Source organism: Cyprinodon tularosa, unplaced genomic scaffold (assembly GCF_016077235.1).
Source record: "Cyprinodon tularosa strain WSP-4 unplaced genomic scaffold, ASM1607723v1 ctg1279, whole genome shotgun sequence".
Lineage (NCBI taxonomy): Eukaryota > Metazoa > Chordata > Actinopteri > Cyprinodontiformes > Cyprinodontidae > Cyprinodon > Cyprinodon tularosa.
Window position 1 is genome coordinate 1 of NW_024038091.1, and position 23,663 is coordinate 23,663.

The following is a 23,663-nucleotide window of genomic DNA, read 5'->3' on the forward strand; positions in this document are numbered from 1 at the left end:
AATAAGAAAGTAGATCAGACAGCTGCGGCTGATCCAGATGCTCCCTGCCTGCGTCCTCACTGGGGCATAAGAAAGTAGATCAGACAGCTGCAGCTGATCCAGATGCTGCTCCCTGCGTCCTCACTAGAGCTAAGAAAGTAGATCAGACAGCTGCGGCTGATCCAGATGCTGCTGCCTGCGTCCTCACTAGAACTAAGAAAGTAGATCAGACAGCTGCGGCTGATCCAGATGCTGCTGCCTGCGTCCTCACTAGAGCTAAGAAAGTAGATCAGACAGCTGCAGCTGATCCAGATGCTGCTGCCTGCGTCCTCACTAGAACTAAGAAAGTAGATCAGACAGCTGCAGCTGATCCAGATGCTGCTGCCTGCGTCCTCACTAGAACTAAGAAAGTAGATCAGACAGCTGCAGCTGATCCAGATGCTGCTGCCTGCGTCCTCACTAGAACTAAGAAAGTAGATCAGACAGCTGCAGCTGATCCAGATGCTGCTGCCTGCATTAAGAAATAGATCCAACAGATTTAGGATATAGAAACTTCTCTGAACCTCAATCATCTGTTTAAATCACTTGTAATCAGCGGCAGCTGGTGGAGTTTCCTCCAGGACGGCTATAGCTTAAAAATAGACGTATACCAAAAACCAATCAAACGTATATTAAGTTATCACACCAGTATATTTATATGAATACCAACAACAAAAAACATCATAAAAACACTTTATACTAATAAAACATATTTTCATATACAGGTTTACTTTTTGTACATAAATGTTGCCCTTGTGAGGCTTTGTGAAGGTTAATCTGTGTTTCTTACGGTCCAATATTGTGTCACTAACCTAATTAAATATTGTTCCAGTTTGATAATGGAAAAGCTTTTAGTCAGCTTTATATATTTTTTATGTATATAAAAACTATTTTCTGAGAATGTGTTTATTTAAGAGCAACTGTGCAAATTAACAAACATCTATGAAAAAGTAGACTATATTCTATAATTTTCCATGTGAAACCCAGATTGTTCATTCTGCTTTGCGTTTTCTAAAAAGTGCTTTAAATCAGTCCTTCCTGTCTTTATCCATGCTGGCTCAGATCCTGATGTTTGAAAAAGGAGGCAGGGAAAGCAGAATAAAGCCTTAGCCTTGCTGCATGCAGTTAGCCAAGCCAATTTGATATTCAGCTGATTAGGTCCAAATGATTTCACCTCCAGCTTCTAAGTAAGTTTGCTTCCCTCCCGGGACTTGGCCCTTCTTGGGCCTTAGGGCGGAAATACTTCACCAATCTGATGAAAAAGTTAATGACGCTTTAGTCGTTATTAAAGATTAAATATTTATCTTGCACATCCAAAAAATATATATCAATATATTTTTAAATATTTCAATTTTTTTATTCAATTTAAAAAAAAATGTAATGTCTTAATTAAGGTCATGGGGTGGGTGGAGCGCCCTCTATTGGCCAACGGCTACTGCTAGTTCAGGGGTCTGCAACCTTTCATATCCAAAGAGCCGTTTTGCCGCGAGTCCAACCAAGTAAAAGTTGTTTAGAGCCGCAAAGTAGATGACTTTTTAGAAAAACAATTTTTTTGTTTTTTATTATCTAGTACAGGAAATTAATTGCCATCTGAAACAACCAAAAATGTATGTATTTTATCTTTTAAAATAATATTAAAACACATAAATTCCAAGCTAATTAAAAGGAAAGTGACTCTAAAAATATATTTCTGGTTCTTTTAATGTCCTTCTTATCCATCTAAAAAAAAACACAAAAGCTTTTAAGACTGGTATTTATTTTGTAGTACATTATTTAGGTCTTTATATACATTTTAGCCACTTTAAGAGCCGCTGCAGAGGGTCCAAAGAGCCACATGTGGCTCTGGAACCGTAGGTTGCAGACCCTTGTGCTAGTTATTCTTCTGATCAGTTCAAGGAAAATGCCTCTTTGGATACAGCTGATTGGTTGCTGGCAGAAGCATGTGTCAACTTGTTTCTTGTGAAGAAAATAAATATTTAGTCTGTATTTTATCATGGATTAAATTTTATTTTGTTTATAAAAAATAGTGAGAAACTTCCAGCTTTTATTGCAGATGAAATAAACATAAACTGGATATTTGTGTTGTTATATTCAATAAGTTGTGCTAAAATTATCGAGGAGACACGAGTCACAGTGTCAGTCTCTGAGACATGATCTTATGATGCATGACTGTCCCGCTGCTTTTGAAACTGGACGGTAGCTCCTGGGTTTCTCACTGACATTTTCATAACTGTAATGCAGATGGCTTACTGGCATCCTTTACTCCCTACAGCGCTGCACAAAGATGAGGCTCTGCCGAAGAAGGAGGATGAAGATAAGACCGTAAGTGTTCAAAACACTCACTAAATATGCAGGATTGTCTTTCAAAGGTCTGTGTTACAGCTAATGATATGATCTCACATCATTAGGTATACATCTATAGCTATAGAGAGGTTCAGGGACCGGTTGCGAGATCTTGTCTGTTTAAAAAGCAAATCTAAGAATGATTTCCAAATACTCAGAACAATCATATTTGAAATAGATAAATACATTTTAAATCTGATTATTTCATGATACATTTTGGGCCTCCATGTACCTCAGGGCTCACATCACTACTATAGTGAAAACTATTGTGAGACCAATAAGCACCTTTTCTATTAGGAAAGTTAGATCCGCAGAGACAAATGGTCAGTTAGCAGATTATTCCCAGCGATCTAGCAGCTGGTTGGGTCAGCAGTTATAAACCATCATCTCTCAAAGGTTTTAGTACAGATCTCATCTGCTCTTAACTAATTATACAACCAATCAAGCCTGATCTGAAATATACAAAAATAAATAAATAAATAAATCACATTTTTCATTTGTTATTGTTTGAAAGGTTAGGAAACCAAGATCCAGATATTAAACTGTAGATAAAGAGAAAAAATATCAAACTCTAGACTCTAAAGCAAGGGTCTGCAACCTACGGTTCCAGAGCCACATGTGGCTCTTTGGACCCTCTGCAGCGGCTCTTAAAGTGGCTAGAATGTATATAAAGACCTAAATAATGTACTACAAAATAAATACCAGTCTTAAAAGCTTTTGTGTTTTTTTTTAGATGGATAAGAAGGACATTAAAAGAACCAGAAATATATTTTTAGAGTCACTTTCCTTTTAATTAGCTTGGAATTTATGTGTTTTAATATTATTTTAAAAGATAAAATACATACATTTTTGGTTGTTTCAGATGGCAATTAATTTCCTGTACTTACTAGATAATAAAAAACAAAAAAATTGTTTTTCTAAAAAGTCATCTACTTTGCGGCTCTAAACAACTTTTACTTGGTTGGACTCGCGGCAAAACGGCTCTTTGGATATGAAAGGTTGCAGACCCCTGCTCTAAAGTATAGATTGTAAGGAAGGGGATTAGGGTCACTGAAGAAATAAAAAAAAGTTAACTGATTTCTAGATATTATTTCAGTTTAATATGGGAATTCTAAATTTCATCTCAAAATTCTGACATTAATCTCAGAATTTTGGATCTTAAAGTAGATTCTGGTCAGATTCTGGTAGATTATTTTCTGTTATATAAAAAACAGTGCTTGGAACATGCTCTTGTTCTAATCCTAGTTTCTCCAACCTCATGTAGATTAGCTGGTTGTATCACAGGTTGTTTGTTGTTTGTTTAACAAACAAAACTTTCACGTTATTAACATTGTTTACCTGTTTTTATAAAATGAAGAATGTTTTGAAATGTGCTTTGTTTCTTTTTTTTTTTTTAAATCTGGAAGACGCTGGAAAAGGAGAGGGACGAGGCGATGGAGAAGCTTAACGAGTTTCAGCTGGGTGAGTTTTCTCTCTTTGCTGTCTGGCTGTATACAGTGCACTGCATATTTGCATCTTTTGACCTTTTCTGTCAAACACTTTAGAGTTTACATAAATATCTACTTTTTACTGGCTATCATCTCTTTTAACTTCCACCATCTTATGTTGAATAATTAGCATTTTGGGGCCTGAATAGTAGCCAAAGCATTTTGCAAATATCACAGTCTCAATAAAAAAATTACGATTCTCAGTCATCCAGGTAATAGTCATTCCAAAAAGTTAAAAAACAATCCACTGGACTTTTTTTTTCAAAGTTTGATTTTCACCTCTCATCAAGGAGGCTTTTTTCATTTAAAACGTAAGCAATAGCGTTGATTTCAAGGCTTTATGGATCAAAAGCAAGTTAGTCAGTGTAGATCGGCCAAACCCCATGATAAACAAACTTGGTGTCCTCTTTACCCTTTTTTAATGTATCAAATTTATACTATGGGAAGTAAGTAAGTCATTCTGAGGATATCAGTGGTGAAACCTATCATTTCTAGCTAGTGCATCATAACAGCAGGTCTAAACCACGGGTCACACTGTTGGTGTATGAAACTTTATTCTCCAATCAGATCTAATTTTTTTCATGTCAGACTGACTGAGTATAGAGGTGCTCCTGCAATGCAGGGCAAGCAGATCCCGATCTGTGCAGATTTATTTTATTTTCTGTTCCTCACAAATCGACAGTGTATTCTCATTATGAGTTCGTATGAAATCGTACGAAAAGTTATGCACCGTAATTTCGTACGTTTTGGACGTTTTTTTCGTCGTATGCGCATCTTACGCACCATTCAATAACTTTGAATTTAATATACAATTAACCCTAACCCTGACCCTAAGATATAAAACAGCAAGCAACATAGTTAGAGACATGAATAAGTGATTATTGCACTGTTTTTCCCATTTTTACGTCCATCCGCGGATCTGCTTTTTTTGTCTGTCTGCCTGCGCATACGCACTGATGTGTTTTTTTTTAGGAAAAACGTCCAAAACGTACGAAATAGTGTGCATAACTTTTCGTACGATTTCCTACGAACCGATAATGAGAATATGTACAAATCGAGGACAATTTCCAACAAAAAAGATAAAATAAAATCAATTTCAAACAATCCAATAATTAGCAGATTTTATTTTTATTTTCCCCCAAAGCGCATGTGTTTTACTTTGTAACTGCGTTTCTCTTCCTGTCAGACCAATTAAATTACTGCTGAATTGCTGCGCAGTCCGACTAGAATAGCCCTGGGCTATATCTCAGTCGGAGCTACGCTGCCCCCTGCAGGAAATTATCCCCATTGACCTTCAATGAGCGCTCAACGCCACAACCTCTGAGGCAGGATTTTCAGTCGGATCGGACGCAAAATCGGATTTGGTGTCTTCTGGGCTCCACATGCAACTGTCAAGTGGGGATGGAGGTTTGATGGCACCCAAATGCAGATGCAAAAGATTACGGTTGTCACTTGAAAGTTTAATTAACCAAAAGTTAAACAAAAGCTGAAAACCAGGAAAACTTACAACAAGAAGGGGACAAGGTAATGATGACAAACCAGCAAAGAGTAATTGAGCAGGAGGAGAATAAATGAGAGAGAGAAACAAAGACCAGGCTAATTAGCAGATTGGGAGCAGGTGTGAACAGAGGAGGCAAGACAGGAGCTAGGAAAAATGAGACTGACACAAGAGGGCAAATATGAAATATCTAAGAATGCAAATATAATCAAAAATACCTAGAACACAAGAATGAAAAATAAGACCAATGACAACTCAAGATAAAACTTGAATAAAACCAAAACCATGACAGGAACCTTGTTAGAGCCAAAACCCAACCTACAGGAAGTTAGGACATAAAGAGCTAAATAATGTAAATAGGCTTTATTATAATTTAATAGATTATATTTGAGTGAACAGATTATCCAATTTCTAAATGAATAGATTGGCATTTTTCCATAGTTTACTATTTTTTTCCAAGTGCTTCTAAAGAGTTGAGTGTGTAGTAAAGCCAATGTAAAAGTCTGTTGCTTAGTCAAATATGCATGATGTCATCTACAAGGCTACTCTGTATTATGTAGCCCATTGATCCCTATTGATTGTATAATCACTACAAGTGATTAAATAGCACAGCACTGCAAACGGCAGGGGGCTGGCAGGATACCGCTATATAAACTATAAATGTATTTACAATTATTAGATCAATTAGATTAATTGGTTTTTTGCATTAGAATTAATGTATAACAATTTAATCTGTGATAACAGCATACAGATAGGGCTTTTTAATATAATATAATATATATTATAATATATATAATATTTTTATGTATTATATATTATTTTGGTCAATGCATCTCTATTGTCTATATCCATTCATATTTTTGCATCTTGTCTACAGATTGACTGAATGTCTAAGAACATCATTCCTACAGTTACAAGTTTGACCTTTTTCAACTACAAGTGCTTGGTTCCAGCTACTTAGTAATTAACTTCCATACAGAAAGCCTATATTCTTATCTTCAGCCACCGCATTATAGATGTCAGATTAACCTTTTATAGAGCAGTTACCATTTTTGATCACTCGCATATCCCTTGCAAATGGAGTCCCCCGTCCCTAAGTGAGGTCTAGAAGCACAAGATCTATATCCAGCCATTCAGCAAAGATGCTGCTACATAGCTCTACATCTTATTTTGGCATTTGACCAATTAGATGAGCCCTTGAATAAACAGTATTACCTACTGTAAATTAAGCTGAAAAAAAGTTAACTAGTGAAAAAAAAAAAAAGGTAAAAAGCTGATTAAAGAGTTAAAAAGTAGAGTTAAAAAGTTAATAAGGCTATTTACTATTAACTATTATATTTAGGTGTATAAACTAAAAAATGTAAGTGCCAGTATCAGCATTAATGGCTCTAAGGTTATGTTGGACCAAAAAAGAAATGTGTTTCTTTCACTCTCAGAGTGTTTTTCATGAATTTCTGATAGAAAAACTTGCATTTTTCTCAATATATTCTGGCAAGTTGGTCTTTCCTCGTATTACATTGACATTATTTTAACCATCAAAATACTCATATTTTTTTATGCTACAAAGGTAATAAGGTCTTGTCCTGGATTGTGCACTATAAAGGGTTAAACCAATAAAAAAGAAAGAAATTACAGTGGGCTTGAAATTTTGATTTTCAAAGTATTTCACCGAGTGCCCTATGAAGGGTTAAGTAATACTGCACAATACTTCAGTGACAGTATCTAGGTGTTACTTTATTGTATCTCTTATTCTATATCTGTTGGTTGTGCTGTTCTTTTTACATCTCTTTGCTGGTGATGAAGCAGACTGAAAATGTTTTATCATTATCTCCCTTCTATCTCTTCTTTCTTTCATCTATTATCATCTTTTCTCTTTTTTCTTGTTTTTCCTTTCCTGTTCTACTTTCCCATTGCAGTGTCTATATAATCTGTAAAACTCCCTGCATGGATTATAATAAAGCTAAATATATGCATGAATCAAGCAGAACACTATGGCGATAGCCGTATTGCTCCACTTGTGAAAGTAAAATCTGTTAGGCTCTTTTTTGGCATCAAGACAATTCTTCTTATTGCCAAATTGCCAGACAGGAACAAAAAAATAAAAATAAATAAAAAACAACAAATACAGCCCGGCAGAAAAGCTAAGAAAGGAATTAAAAATAGTGGGTATGTGCTGATCCCATGTTGATCTTTGCAGTTTTAGCCTTCGGTTAACATATCTGGCTGTCTGATAGTTAATCACTATGATTCTATTTAAAGTTTATGTGACCCATCAATGTGTCCATTTTTCTCATCCCTATTGTTGTTGACTCTTTATTTATTATTTATTTGATTGATATTACTTGATCAAGCATTTTCTAATATTTCACACTACCAAATAAATAATAAAAGTGTGTAAGATTCCTGCCTGTCACTAGCCAATCCGTCCTGCACATGCACGAAAAGAATAATAAGATCCGGGTGGCCGAAACCTTTATAAAAACGGTACTGAAATTACTTTTTTATATACTTAAAACATTAAAGAATGCTAAACTACATCATATAGAAAATATTCAAGACTTTTCTGGAAGAAATGGATATGTGTGTCACAGTCTTGGTTTTGTTATGTTAATTTAGAGTATTCAGTTTTACTTTGCTCCTTGTTTTAGTGTTTAAATTATTATTTTATTGTTTTCTTGTTAGTTCCTGTCTTCCAGGTTTTCCATTTGTTGTCCTCTGCTGCCCTCTTGTGTCCTCTATCCCTAGCTCTGTTTCCTGTCCTGTCCTCACCTGTTTCTAATCCTCTTGTTAGCCCTCTCTTTGTCTCTGTCCCCTTTAAAAGCCCTCCCTCTTCAATTCCTGTTTTGCTGGATCCTCGTCTAATGTCTGTCTGCTTACCTCGTCTCTCCCTGGCTCCTAGAGTTTGGTTTCCCCTGATGTCTCCTTGGTTCTGGTTAGTTTGTTATTTTTGTTGGATCTTTGATTCCTGCCTCCGTACCTGTGAACCTCATTAAACTCACCTAAATTCACCTCTGCCTACTTGCCTCTGCTTTTGGGTCCTCAATCCAACACCAAATCCTGACAATGTGTCACATCCTATCCATTGTATTGCGTGATGTCATCATCGGACATGCTCAGAGCAGTCAAAGTAACGTTCCAAAGGCTATTTAAGTGTTTTGCTTTTTTTTTTTCGTTTTTAGATGTGCAATATTTACGCAAATACAAAAATATTCAAGAGGAAACCCAAAAGAGTAAAAAAGTAAGAAAAAAAAAGTATTCCGGGATGGATCGGTAGCGATCAAATTTCAAAGTTGCAATATTGTTGCCAAATCAGTAATGAAAAATTTTTATTGAGATATGACTAGAAAATAGTAAAAGATCTCGAAAGTTTCTCTAATGAGGACTGGAAAAAAAATTGGGCTTTTATGTGAAGCGGAAACGGCTAACATCTTAAAGCTACACTCACTGATATCCAATGTTTGAGGGGATCCACTTAATTCTCCCATCAAAAAGGAAATAAACACTGAACTTTTATTTGTGGTCATCTCTTGGACTAATATTTCTCTATTTTGAGATAATTCTATATATGTATACAAGCCTTTAATTAAAAAGAATAACACCTTTCAAAGTTGAGCTCAAGCAGAAATGCCCATAGAGCGTCCTCTGCCATTCAACTAATTAAACGTTATATTTAAGCAGGGAAAACATTCACCATTAATCCCAGTGATGTGGCCAATTCCTTTCCCATGGTGACACCTAATTAAGGAACTGATGAACAGCGGCGCAGAGTGATATCCACGCTACAGCGATGCCGTCCACACCAGCCAACACAAACGCACTCAGAATCCAGTTTTCATACTCAACCTTTTCAGCTGTCCTATCTGTCCGTCTCAGTGATGCCGCCGCGGCCAGACCGATGAAAATACACTTACAGCTGAATGATATGTTAATTATAATTACTGGTAGCCATGGTAAATAAACAGTACTACAGGGGGCTCTGACACCTCACAAATGGAAGTCTTAATTGTAAGTTTGGCTTCCCCATCATCATCATCACTCCATCTTTTTTCTGCCCTATATTTTTTTTTTGCTTGTCTTTTTTTTTATTTTGCTCTCAAGAAAGACAGTGATTACCCCCCGTGCCAACGTGCAGCATAATGGTATCAGCGCCGCCAACGGAGCAGTGAATTAAATTGTATCTGCAGCCTGTGTAAAGCCTTGATGAGCAGGGCAGATGCCTTTGTGGTGTTATCATTATAACACAATGGTCATGTTGTCATCAACCTTGCCATCTCCGCTTGAAAAGGCATGATTGTGTGTTGCAGGCTTTTTTTTTCTTCTGTCCTTCCACCCCCTCCTCCCTCCACCAACCCCGCTGCCCCACCCCAGCCAATTCGTTGTGAATAGGAGCAATTTTCTAAGAGCTATGAAATCACGTAATAGGCCCTAATATGCAGCTGCTTGGCACAGTGAGGCAGCCGCCATTAATGTGTAAGTCAAACACAATGTGTTTGGGCTGGAGAATCACTGAATACACAGGCACATGTCAGATTTATTCAAAAGAAAATCCACCCAACAGGCATCATTACAAAGACAAACTATTTGCTCTATCTGTTGACATGTGGTGCCCTATTTCAAACTCTGTCTTCACAAAAGTGGTCACAGCACAGCATTCAGCCGTGGTAGGGAAATCAGTTTGGAAAATTAAATTGTGGGGCAAAACACTTGAGGTGTAGATATGGAGAGCTTGGAAACAGACGCGTGATGATAGCAGAGATCAGACCGCAGCTACCTCGGCTTAAAAAAGGTTAATATCAAATCTACAGCTAACTAATTCGTTCATATAAGATCTGTTTGTATGTAAAATCTACCAACTGCTACCAGCTGTGCAATAAATCTATACCGAAGTAAAACCTTGACAAATGAATGATTACATTACAAAGTTCAAAAGATTTTAGTGTTTCTTTCAGCTGGCTGTATACATTTTTATTTACATTGAGATCAAAGTACTCGGTTAGGAACATAAACAACAATCAGATCCCTGATATCAGATGGAGCTTGTTTATTTAGGACTTTATATGTGAGAAGAATTCATTTCAGTTTATTTCTATAGCTCCAGTTTACATCATGTCATCTCAGGTCACTTTGCAGAGACAATTCAATCAGATCATCAAGTCAGATTGATTCAAAGTTTTCTATCTAAGGAAAACCAGTTGATTGCATCGACTCATTGACTCTTCAGCAATCCCTCACACTTAGCATGCTTGTAGCGACAGTGGAGAGGAAAAACTACCTTTTATCAGGAAGAGACCTCCAGCAGAACCAGACTCAGTGTGAGCGGCCATCTGCTGAGGCCCACTGGGGTTCAAGGAGACAGAAACAGAGATAGAAAAAGAAGCATAGATACAAAAGACAACTGTCAACCAGCTCCACAGGCGGCCCTGTCCAGGAAACACACAGCCAGGCAGACGAGCTCAGAGCCAGCTCCCATGTCAGAGGATGAAAGTGAGCACATCCAGCCAGTCACAGTCAGAGAAAAAGGACTACACAGTCAGGGTCGGGTTTGGCCTGGACACTGGCGGCCCTGTGCTTCCCCGTACGGTTCATCAGCTCGGGTTCGGTCGCTTCGTCCCCGGCTGGCTCGCTGCCCCCCTCTCCTGGACGAGCCTCGGAGCTGACGGCTCAGTTTTAGTTCAAATGCCCCATCCTGTCCTGTCAGCGGCCCAGCAACCGTACCGCTACTACTTGGGCCACTGAACCACTGGGCTGGTCTGTTTGTCAATTCCGGGATGTGAGAAAAGTACAGGCCAGAACCAAATAAAGCAACAATCCCAAATTGACGTCAACTTGGTGCTTCGTTTCAATTCGCCCGTTTTATGGTGGAAGTTTAGAATTGTGAAATTTGCAGAGAAAGGAGGTGTGGATGGGGTTTGAACTTTTTTCTACGTCCATTTCACCCACTGAACTATCGTTAATCATCTATGACAATTGAAACTTGGTTTTGCATTCTATGACACCTTTTATTCCTACTAAATATTATGATCAACTGTACCATCACTGAGCACTGCAGCACTGAGATCCAACAGGACAAGTACAGATACAAGTTCATGATATTCCCATGGCCTCAGATAATATTAAGAAAGAAGTGAGGCGCTAATTAATGTTGTACTTTGGTTGAATGTTCTGGTCTTTCTTCATATGAACAGAAAAAAGCTAAAATTTTCTCTTGTTGGTTAGTAAAGCTTTGGAGGTGGGAATAATTCTCCTCCTTCATGATCAGAGTAGCTCTTGCAGGTTCCCCCTTTCTGGTTTCTTAAAAAAGATTCACTTCCCCTTTTTCTGCCTCTTACAGATGTAACCCATCCCTTCCTCTTTTGCTCCAGACAATCAGCTCAGACGTTAGATGTTAGTACTTTATTATTTAGTTTTGTGGATTTTTTAATAACGTTTTGTGGGGAAACAAGGCAAACCTCACTTCATTTAACACATGTCATATTGTGTCGATTGAAAATAAAATCAGCATCTCCATTAAGCTTATGAATAGGAGGAAGGAATTTCCTGACAGACTCTGTTAAATGTGGACTTTAGGAAATGTAGTCCAATCCAATCAAGAGAAACTGGATTCAGAGGGTTTATTAGCAATAAACCATTATTGTTAAAATGTCAGGAAACAGGCCTGAAGTATCAAACTCTATAATTAATGAAAAGGCAAGTTTATTCATCTAGAAAATTATTGTATGAAGACAATTCAAAGTGCTGCACCTTAACAAAATAGATTGCAGTGGCATAGTGGGAGATAAAGAGATTAATAAAACATTAGTATTAAAGGAAAAACTGAATGATAAAATAAAAATGTTGAAGGAAGTTAGACCATAAACTTATTACGACTAAATGGCCGACTCGAAGGCAAGTCAAAAAACTCTTTTTTAAACCTTGACTTAGAGTAATATGTAGCCAACATTTGGAAGAAGAATGTTTTCAAGATGACTTGGATAATAGCGCGTTGTGACAAACACCAGATACAGCACTGGGACTTGATCAACAGCCGATACCGCACCGTGACGTCACAAACCAGTAGGTGGCAGTAGTGTTATTTGACAAACATGGATGCCTCCAGTAAAGCACATTCACATGAAAATGACTCTTAATTAAATACACTTATCATTTATTGAACACTATGTAATAATTAAATTTTTAAATAGTTTCTGAATTTGACCAGACTTTTGCTTTAAAACAATTTTCTTTGTTGCATTTTAGTGTAAAAAGGCCATCAGATTTAGGATGCGTCACTTCTGAATGTCTTCTGTTTTCATATGTGTGTCTTAAACCAGATCCAGATCAGTTCAGCCTGTATGCACCTCATAAGGCTCTCTCTTTTACTGATTTATGTGAGAGGAATGTCCAGGCTCTTAAGGTTGGCGGCACACCTGATTGCTCAAGGACTGTTTTGTCCCTTAGTTTAGCCAAATGGTTCCTGGTGACACCTCCAGCTGTGAGAAGAGCTGCGAAAGTTAGTCATCTCTGGCAGAGCTGAAAGGGCAGAGCAAGAGGTGGCTTTGATTGGATTCTTTGTCTTTCTTATTCTTACCATGATTTATGAATAAAGTGCCGCTATGATTATTTTAACCAATTTCCTTTGTTAACTGAACTCCTTTTTATTTTGTGTACACTTTTCCTTTAACAGTGATTTAAAAGTGAATCTTGTGTCATACTGAGGTAGGAGCACAGTGTCCATCTGCTAAATGAGGGGCTGAAACATGCAGCTCCAAAGCCACAGGTTGCTGTTTATATCAAACTATGAACAAGCTGTCTTTTTAATTGTTTTGTTTTATTCTTGATTCTGTGCCCCATGAAAAAAAAAGCCCCCACCCTGCTCCTCTAGTTGTTTTGATCTAGAACCGCTGTTCTGTCAGATGAACATACCCATCAGACCAACACACCCAGTTAACCTAGTTAATACGCCTGTGCAAGACGTCAGATTTGCGTTTTCCCCTTTAGTTTTGCACGAAAAATAGACTTTAAACTACCTCAAAGGGCGGGTATCCCTTTATTCTTGTACAAAAGAAATATATTTTAGGTGAGATTGCCATATGCTTCAAAAAACACAAAAAAGTAAGTAATTAAATTGTTCTTTTTTGGTACATAACCAAAGGGATACACGTCCGTTGATGTAGTTTAAAGTTTATTTTTTGTACAAAACTAAAGGGATAAATGGGTATTGACTATGGGTATGCTCATCTGACAGAACACTGCCAATGGAAATTAATGTTGGGGGGTCTGAGACACACATAATATTATAAACAGAGTTCTATGGGGCCCCCAGGATCTTGGAGCCCTAGGATACTGCCTAGTATTGCCTAATGGTAAATCCCCCACTGACTATGGTTAACGCGATGAAAACATTCAGTGTTAAACAGCAGGAATGTGTCATATTATTTATATCTTTCTGTTTTGTTGTTTTCTTTTTTCAGTGTCTCAGATGGTCATAGAAGAAGTCAGTGCGATTCAGGAGGACCTGGAGATAGAGAGGCTATGTCGAGAAAGTGCTGAAGCTCTGGCCTCAAAGGTACATATAATCTTTAATGAAATGAAACGTGTTGCTTTGCTTTGGTCATGTTGGAATACATCAAACAAACATGGTAAAAGTAGAAATATGTTTTAAGATAATAAATCCAGCAGTGATCTAAATAATAAAGTGTCGCTACATTAACATCCAGCCTGGTTAAAGATGGATCTTTGAAAGCCCTCTGGTTAGTGAGATGCCATTATGATCCCAGCCTGTTGCAATCGAAGGTGCCGCTGCTGCTGCTGTCGATGGCTGTCCTACACTTGAAAATGAGGGGATGCTCTTTCTCAGAGCAGGCTTTTTGAAACCCTTCCTCCACAGGTTGTGATTGAGGCGGAGGAGCCCTGCACTGTGATTTTACAACCTTTACAGCAGGTGCTGAGATTATAACTGTAATCTTTTTTATTCAATTTTTTCTACAAAAGCTCCCAAAGTCCACCTAGTTGGACCAAATTCTGGAAAAATGGTAGGCTGATGGTGACTTATAGTGAAGGTCAAGGTTTAGCCTTTCTTAGCCTTGTTTTTGTTGCTGTACCATAACTTCCAAGTCAATGTCTCCTCATCCTGCTTGTTTTGCACTTTATATACTGTATGTATATATATATATGTATATATATATATATATATATATATATATATATATATATATATATATATATATATATATATATATATATATATATATATACATATATATATATTAGGGTGACCATATTTTCATTTGGGAAAACCAGGACACCTTGGAGGGGGGGATGGGGGGGGGGGGGTGTCTCTGTTCCCATGCATAGAGATGTCTGTGACATGCACTTACTTAACATAGACCTATGTAATCCTACAATAACATGATATTTACAGTTGATTTATTAAAAATGCTTTTCAGTAAAAGTCAACAGCAATAACTCCAATAACAAATGATAATTTTATTCAAAATGTATTTATTAAAAATGCTTAACAATACCTGTAGTGAATGAATAGCACAATGAAATAAATAATGTCTCATCTAAACATCCCTCACTTAACAATAAAAGTTAACAATAACTCTCAACTCCCAATATGATGATACTCAGCCTCAGTAATGAATGAAATGATGTCTGTTCTGTGGGCTATTGGAAAAAATAAATTAACAAATGAGCTAATTAACAAAAAATACCTCTTGTGTAGCAAAAATTATTCAAAATGTACCAAAAACGAACAAACATATCAATAGACTATCTTGACTTTCGGAGTCCAGGTGGCTTTTCAGATCCCTTGCATCTCCATTGCACACCGAGACATACACTATATTGCCAAAAGTATTTGCTCACCTGCCTTGACTCACATATGAGCTTAAGTGACATCCCGTTCCTAATCCATAGGGTTCAATATGACGTCGGTCCACCCTTTGCAGCTAGAACAGCTTCAACTCTTCTGGGAAGGCTGTCCACAAGGTTTAGGAGTGTGTTTATGGGAATTTTTGACCATTCTTCCAGAAGCGCATTTGTGAGGTCGCACACTGATGTTGGACGAGAAGGCCTGGCTCTCAGTCTCCGCTCTAATTCATCCCAAAGGTGTTCTATCGGGTTGAGGTCAGGACTCTGTGCAGGCCAGTCAAGTTCATCCACACCAGACTCTGTCATCCATGTCTTTATGGACCTTGCTTTGTGCACTGGTGCACAGTCATGTTGGAAGAGGAAGGGGCCAGCTCCAAACTGTTCCCACAAAGTTGGGAGCATGGAATTGTCCAAAATGTCTTGGTATGCTGAAGCATTCAGAGTTCCTTTCACTGGAACTAAGGGGCCAAGCCCAGCTCCTGAAAAACAACCCCACACCATAATCCCCCCTCCACCAAACTTTACACTTGGCACAATGCAGTCAGACAAGTACCGTTCTCCTGGCAACCGCCAAACCCAGACCCGTCCATCAGATTGCCAGATGGAGAAGTGCGATTCGTCACTCCAGAGAACGCGTCTCCACTGCTCTAGAGTCCAGTGGCGGCGTGCTTTACACCACCGCATCCGACGCTTTGCATTGCACTTGGTGATGTATGGCTTGGATGCAGCTGCTCGACCATGGAAACCCATTCCATGAAGCTCTCTGCGCACTGTTCTTGAGCTAATCTGAAGGCCACATGAAGTTTGGAGGTCTGTAGTGATTGACTCTGCAGAAAGTTGGCGACCTCTTCGCACTATGCGCGTCAGCATCCGCTGACCCCGCTCCGTCAGTTTACGTGGCCTACCTCTTCGTGGCTGAGTTGCTGTCGTTCCCAAACACTTCCATTTTCTTATAATACAGCTGACAGTTGACTGTGGAATATTTAGGAGCGAGGAAATTTCACGACTGGATTTGTTGCACAGGTGGCATCCTATCACAGTTCCACGCTGGAATTCACTGAGCTCCTGAGAGCGACCCATTCTTTCACAAATGTTTGTAAAAACAGTCTGCATGCCTAGGTGCTTGAATTTATACACCTGTGGCCATGGAAGTGATTGGAACACCTGATTCCAATAATTTGGATGGGTGAGCAAATACTTTTGGCAATATAGTGTATGTGCCTCCCGTTTGTCTGGACTCGGTCTGAATGCGGGGAAACTCTTTTGTAAATCGTCAGTAAACATACATTTGCGCTTTTGCATGTTGTTGGCGTACTGACAGCCACGCAATCTATATTCTGATTAAGAACATGGCTGCCTGCACTGACGCGGCTCAGGGATTACGTCACACGCAGCGTGGTGCGCTGTGCCCTTGCGCCTGTAAATTTAATGGTCCAATGAAGGTAATTTAAAAAACAGGACATTTCCTCATGTTCTAAAAAAAACCCGGGACGCCCGGGACAGGACATGAAATACGGATATGTCCTGGGAAATGCGGATGTTTGGTCACCCTCATATATATATATATATATATATATATATATATATATATATATATATATATATATATATATATATATATATATATATATATATATATATATATATATATATATATTTATATATATATATATATATATATATATATATAGCATATATTTATGCTGTCATTGCTCGTACTTAATGTATATAATTTGGGGAGGGGGGGTTGAAATGTACCCTGCACTTTTTACTGCCCAAAAACAGTGTAACAATGTTGCATTACAGTACACAGACAATCATCATTGTCATCATCCTGAAGCCCGCTTCCTTGATTTATGACCCTCCGTCTTTTCCTGTGTGTGATTGGTTGTCACCACTATCACTCCTGAGAAGCTTACTTTTTATCACTACTGAATCGCGTCTGTGATTGGTCGGTCAGAGCGCGGCTGAAGTCCTACAAGCTACTGAAATTAGAGCTGATCGCAAGTCTTTTTCTCTGCTTTCTGGTACGCTTTAGATTTCTGAGATATCTAATACAGTCCAGGAGTTACGGTCTTGGAAAAAATGTGGGTCTGTAAAAGATGACAGATGGTGAGGGAATCTGCTGCTGTAAATGAAGAATGTTTTCTTCTCTTGGTCATGTAATCTAGAAGCGTTTTTATATCAGGTGTATTAATTTGAATTATTGAATTATGAATTGGTGTGTGTGTTTGGTTTTTAGACTCACAGCCAACTCACGCTGAGAGACAAGAGACTTCTTTAATATTCAAAGTGTGTGGAGGGTTTTAGAGGATCCAAACGTAGAGACGGAAGTTGAGGTGTTTTATTGCACAAAATACAAAGTTCAGAACTGATTGACAAGGAAAACTTAAGAACAAAAAAAGCTAGAAGACACTAGGATGAATAAACCAAAAGAATGACAAGGATCCAGCAAAGAGTAAGTCAACAGGAGGTGTATATATGGGAGACAGAAACAATGAGAGGACTGAAAAGCTAATAGGGAGCAGGTGTGGATAAGAGGAACTAGAAGGAGCTAAGGGAAAGGAGCCTGACACAAGGGGACAAGGAAGAGTAACTTAAAAAATAAAACCCTGCTTAAATGTAACACAAAATGGAAAAGAAACCAATGATCAAGAAAACACAGAATAACATAAACCAAAGTGTAACTGGGAACTTAAAAAGAAACTGAAACAGAAGTCCACAAAGGGCATATATCCCTCCTAAATCACCTTCAGTGGCTCCATAAAGCAGCAGATCCACTTCAAGATCCTCCTCAGCATTATAAAGCTTTCAATAACCTTCACAATAATATTCATTTTATTACAAGTGCTGATAAATAAAATGTATTATTGTCTATGAATATGATTTTATATATCCCAGCTCATAATAATTTTACATCTATGTGTTTTTAATCTACATGGATTGTAGACCCCAAATTGTCCAATTGTTCATTCATCCATATATTTAGTCAGCAGAGGGTTAGCAGCGATGCAAGAGAAATTGGAGGAAACAAACACAGAAGAATTACTAAAAAACATGCTGAACTTTTATATCAGAGTTATATTAAAAATAGAAATATATCAGGAGCAGCGATGCTCCTGAGGGGACCAGCTTTAGCTGATGCTTCGCAATACTCATGAAATGATGCATGAGCGCTAATCTGCGCTAATCTGCCATGCGTTATGCATTAGTTAGGCTGTCATTGGACAGGAGTTCTGGAAGTTCGTTATCAATACTCTATGTTTACGCCCAAAATTGAAAAAATACATAGAAAGTTCAGTGTATGCAGCGTTTTAGGAGATCCTGGGTCATCAGGCATACACTGGTTAAATCTGCAAGGAGTGGCAGGGCCCTAAGATTTTTGAAGTTTATTTGTTTTCCTTAAAATCCTAGATTTTCTAGAAGTTTAACCCTGCTTTAGTGCAGCATCGGGGTCAATCAGAGAAAAACAGCTGACTGAAAACAATACTAAATGTTGTGGTACACATCAGTCAGTTAGTCTGTAAATACTAATAGCCCGATATTAAGCTCGGATTTATTCCCACCCACCACTTAAAAAATACAAATTCTGTATCATATAATTCAACAGCATATGAGTAATTGTAGAAAAGGACAAAAGAATTAACCTCAAGATGATTTTTATTTATTTATTTTTTACTCAATAATGGTCGATTTGTTAAATCTGACATAATTGGGTGTATTCCTTCAGACGTGGGAAACAGGCCAAAATCTAGAGCCATCTCTTCACCCTCCTACGTTTCTAATTAAAAGGCAGCTTCGGGGGGAGCAGAGATTTGAAAGGTGAAAATGTGATCTTGAAGCTTCATATTTTTGTGTTGATATGTAATCAAGGTTAGATGAAGGGCTGTTACTTCATCATAGTTACCTTCGTAGAGAAAGCCAATACTATGTCTCTCCTGATTCATCTGAGTATGCAATTTATATGGGCATCTGCACGAGGCTGTTCATTTCTGTTGGAAGAATGCAATTGTGGGTTATGTATTGTTGATTGCGTTTCAGCGAAAAAAATAGATTCAGTCTGAAGGGTGTCATCAAAAACAATACTACTGTAGGAGTGACCTTCTTATTGAAGGATTTACTGTCATTATTATTTCAAACTATCTTATAACAACCATGCCTCTAAAAATTCCTATTATCAGGGTCAGGGTAGCCAAAAAAAAAACAGGATTTAGATTGAGGCAACTGGATTTTCACTTTTTTTTTTCTGAAGACGTTTTGACACATATCCATGAATTTTTGTCAATTCTGCAGTTATATATATATATATATATATATATATATATATATATATATATATATATATATATATATATATATATATATATATATATATATATATATATATATATATATATTGCTGTTGGACAGAATGAAATCTGAGTCCATCTACTCTGTTTTTTCTTTAACATAAATGGCTTCCTTCATGCCCCACTCAAACTACCTATTTTCTATATCCAAAACGTGAACATTCTGGTCCTCAAAAGAATGCCGTTTGTTCATATGGTGCAGGTATACTGCAGAGTCTTATCCTGAGGAGGTCGGGCCATGCATCTATATTGTTTGGTGTCTACAATATAAAGATTAGAACATTCCTTACTGCATAATAACTGGAATAACTAACTAAAGAAACCCAAAATAGTTACATGACCTTTAGCTTTTTCTACAATAAGCCTTTTAATCTGTTTTGTGTTGAAGGATTAATGTGTTTGTCCTTAGTCTGTGTGCTATATGTGATCTTTGCGATTGATTTGGAGCTGGGTTCCCCAGCACAAAGGAATACTGATGCTTACTGGAACATTTATGGTAAAATTATATCAAGAAATTAAAAGTCTAATCTTTAGATATGCTAAACTGTTAGAGACATACGTACATAATGAGTTGTGACTGGAGGACAATGGTAATTTTAGAAAGATAAATGACTCCTCGTTGAATTGTTTGCTAACTTTATAATCATGCACCACTTTTTGTTGTTCATTCAAATGAAATTCCAATAAAATAGTTTTTAGTGTGAAAAGATAAAGTACACATACACACTCTAAAATGCTTTGTCGTTTCATTTTCTTTGGGGCTGAAAGTTAAAGCGTGAGAACCGTTCACTAAAGAGGAAGAGCATGATGATGTTATCATACCTCAGCCCAGAAACCATCATAGACATCAACCTGGATGAAGAAGAGCGAGCCGCAGACGACGATGAGGAGGAACAAGAACCATTGGGATCTTCGAACGCACTCTGCATCTCCGCCTGCTGCTCCACCGCAATATCAGGTAAATGGTTTCTTCAACTTTGAAGCAATCCAGTTGCCTTCTGGTTCAATCAAACCAACAAAATATGAGTGAAAATGGAAGACGTGGAAAAGTTTTTCTTTTACTTCCTAACTGCTAAAAATCTTTCAAATACTGGTAATAATTCATGTTTTAAAGAAGCTCTATAATGTGTTCCCATTTAAAATACTGAAGAAAAATAGCTGCTGGTGATGAGAAGCAGGAAAAACATCCAAATTCTCTGGCATTATTGAATTATCAGTCAGTTTTAGTTGACATTTGCCATATGTGGCATATAGATAGATTTGTTCGTGACAAAATACCATATTCATGCAAACAAAATTCATAGGGGACAAAAAAAACCCAACATGAGTAAGACTAAAGTTGAATGTTTTAAAAGAAAAGCTAATATCTTCATACCAGAAGTAAGTATTACAGCCTTTCACAATATGCCTGTTCATACACTTAATTCTATTAAATTAAAATAAGCTGCTGATTAACCAGTTTTTACATAATCAAGATTCAGTGACTCCTAAACTCTTAAAAAATAGGAAAATACTGTAATTTATACGGAAAGAATGCCTGCCTTATAACTACATAGCTGTGGTGGAGGAATACATTTCATAATGGGTAAATTTTATTACTGCAAATGTGATGTATGCAGCTCTGGTGTCAAAATAATCACAAGGAGCTGCTTGAAATGAGACATCTTTATACTAATATTATATATTATATAATTATATATTATCATCTTTAATAGTGCATCTGTATTTCACACAAGGAGCATTGAAGTAAAGTGAGTCTCTGGCAGAAAATTAAATCGATTCAGTTTATTTCTATAGCTCCAATTCACAACACGTCATCTCACTTTACAGCTTACCAGATCATCCAGTCAGAATGATTTAAAGTTTTCCATCTAAGGAAAACCAGTTGATCTGGCAAAACCAGGCTCAACATGGCGGTCTTCTCCCGGACCGGTTGAAATGAGACGCGGAATGCAATAAGAGTCCGGGAGGAATGACACTCTGATGAAGTTTTAGCTACGATGTTGGAGGAGGGGCTGGAGGTGGATGAAATGGGATCATCTGAATGAAGTCACAAAGCGCGACCACCAACTGCACACTAGGAGCAGATGAGACGGGGCCGCCTTTTACAGTTGCTTTTTGTGCTCCATCTGGCTTTTCCATGGTGTTTCTTCAGCCTTGTCCCTATCAGAGTCTAACTTCCTCCGGGACTCTTACCGCATTCATCGCCACATTTCAATCGGTCCGGCAGAAAATCGCGATGTTGAGCCTGGTTCTGCCAGAGGTTTCTTCTCAAAGGGGAGTTATTCCTCTCTACTGTAGCTTCATGTTTGCTCCTCATGGACAGTTTCACGCAAACCTGTGTTTAATCAAGCTGGACATCTATCCTTCTGGTCCCCAGTGACGCACTAGCACAGCTCAAGCAGATCGTCTTGCCAACCAGCAGTCTAACTTCATCTATCTCCACTCCACCACCAGTTTCAGGCCTGGGGGGGAAACATTCCTGCTCTCATACACCTGCTTATGCATATTAGAGTAAAGTTCAGCACTAATGTTTCTTGCCATGTTCTGAGGGCCAAAGGCTTAAAATAATTGCATTAATTAAATTCTTCTAATTGTCTTTTTTTCTCCATGTGGGTTCTTCAGATTGAACTGTCTTTGGACCTTTGACCCTGCCTGTCACTGTTCTGATCTGTTTGCCTGACCCATCTTCGGACTTGTGTTTGTGGACTGTACCTGTATCTGTCTCCTGACTTATCCTGCCTTCCGTCATCTGCTCTGATCTGATCTCCTGTCTGTTCTGTTCTTCAAGGCTTCTGTGTCTGTGGAGGGGGTTTAGGGGTTAGGCTGGACCTTCAGACATGGCTTATATATGCTTGGGAGTCTGAATTGTTAAATGTAAATCAATACACATCAACACATTTAAGATTTGTATTTGTTCCATGTGAGCTCCTAAATACAACAGATGTTTTATCTGTGAGAATACAAGTTTGAAAGTTATTAATACAAGTTAAAACATTCCAACTTTGATCAACTACAAGTACAAATAACAAAATCTATGACCCATGATGAAGCTGTTTTCCCCCTTACCACTTGGTGGCAGTAATGCATCTGAAGGTTGATAACTAACTGGCGTTAAATGAGAAAAAAACAAAAATATAACCATTGAACATTTGCTGTGCGTGTCTTAAAACCAACATTTCAGAAAAAAAAAATGTAAAAGACGAAATGGCTCTGTTTCTGTCTTCTTCTTCTTGATTAATGTCGGTTGATGAACAACCTTCTGGTACATCACTGCCACCAATTGGTAAGGAGTGGAAAAGCTTAATCAGGGGTTGTAGTTTTATGCTTGTAATTTTGTGATTCATACTTTGAAACTTGATTTATAGTTGTAATTTTTCAAAGTTGTAACTTTTAAACCGGTATAGTTAGAGCTGAAACATTGGGTGTTAAACGTTTGTACAAGTTAACAACTAGGAACAAATAAAGATATTAAATGGATTCACTTTCCCTAACTTATACTTTTTATTAAAAGTTATCTTACCTCATAAAAAGACAGTTAAAGCTTTAATTACTGTGTTTGTTCTGCTATTGTTTCAGGGCTACAGGATAAGTTGGAAGCGACTCTAAAGGAGAAAAACCAACTTATTTCTGATCTCGACTTAACAAGACAACAACTAAAGAATAACTGTGATGAAGTAAGTTAAAGTTTGCCTCTTTTTTGTTGCTATTGGATAATTTGGCTTACTATACCATACTACATGACTGAAGTTCTCATAATTATTATTAAACAGAAAAAATACCTCCTATAAGCGTCTCCTGAAAACGGAAAAACTAGCATGTCAATGCAGCAGCCTGCATACGATCTAGATTATACTATACTACTTGTTTTCACCCCTACAAATACTATATATTTAAAAACAGATAACTGGATTCTGTAGTTTTTTAGCAAGGTCACTATTGTTAAAAATGTCCTGCACGATGTAATAGCACGATCTCCCAGCCAACTAATTCTTCCAGACAATGAGAAGAGGGGTTGTGCAGATAGACAGCCACCTTTGTCTATAAAGTGTTCAGATGTTCAATAAATGGCTTGGATTGTTTTTAAATAAGAAATAATAATCTAATTATCTG

At 37.6% G+C, this 23,663-nt stretch overlaps 1 protein-coding gene across 2 annotated transcripts in view; it reads left to right on the plus strand.

Annotated features, from left to right (window-relative positions):
* Positions 1-2,236: 2,236 nt before the first annotated feature.
* The window catches only part of shtn1 (shootin 1), a 50,120-nt gene continuing 28,693 nt past the window's right edge, over positions 2,237-23,663 (plus strand). For both annotated transcript variants that reach the window (XM_038276825.1, XM_038276826.1), the window contains exons 1-5: positions 2,237-2,340; positions 3,768-3,822; positions 13,797-13,891; positions 20,319-20,508; positions 23,130-23,227. In XM_038276825.1, coding sequence (XP_038132753.1) covers positions 2,254-2,340; positions 3,768-3,822; positions 13,797-13,891; positions 20,319-20,508; positions 23,130-23,227 — 525 coding nt within the window. In that variant the 5' untranslated portion in view covers positions 2,237-2,253. The remainder of the gene's footprint in view (positions 2,341-3,767; positions 3,823-13,796; positions 13,892-20,318; positions 20,509-23,129; positions 23,228-23,663) is intronic.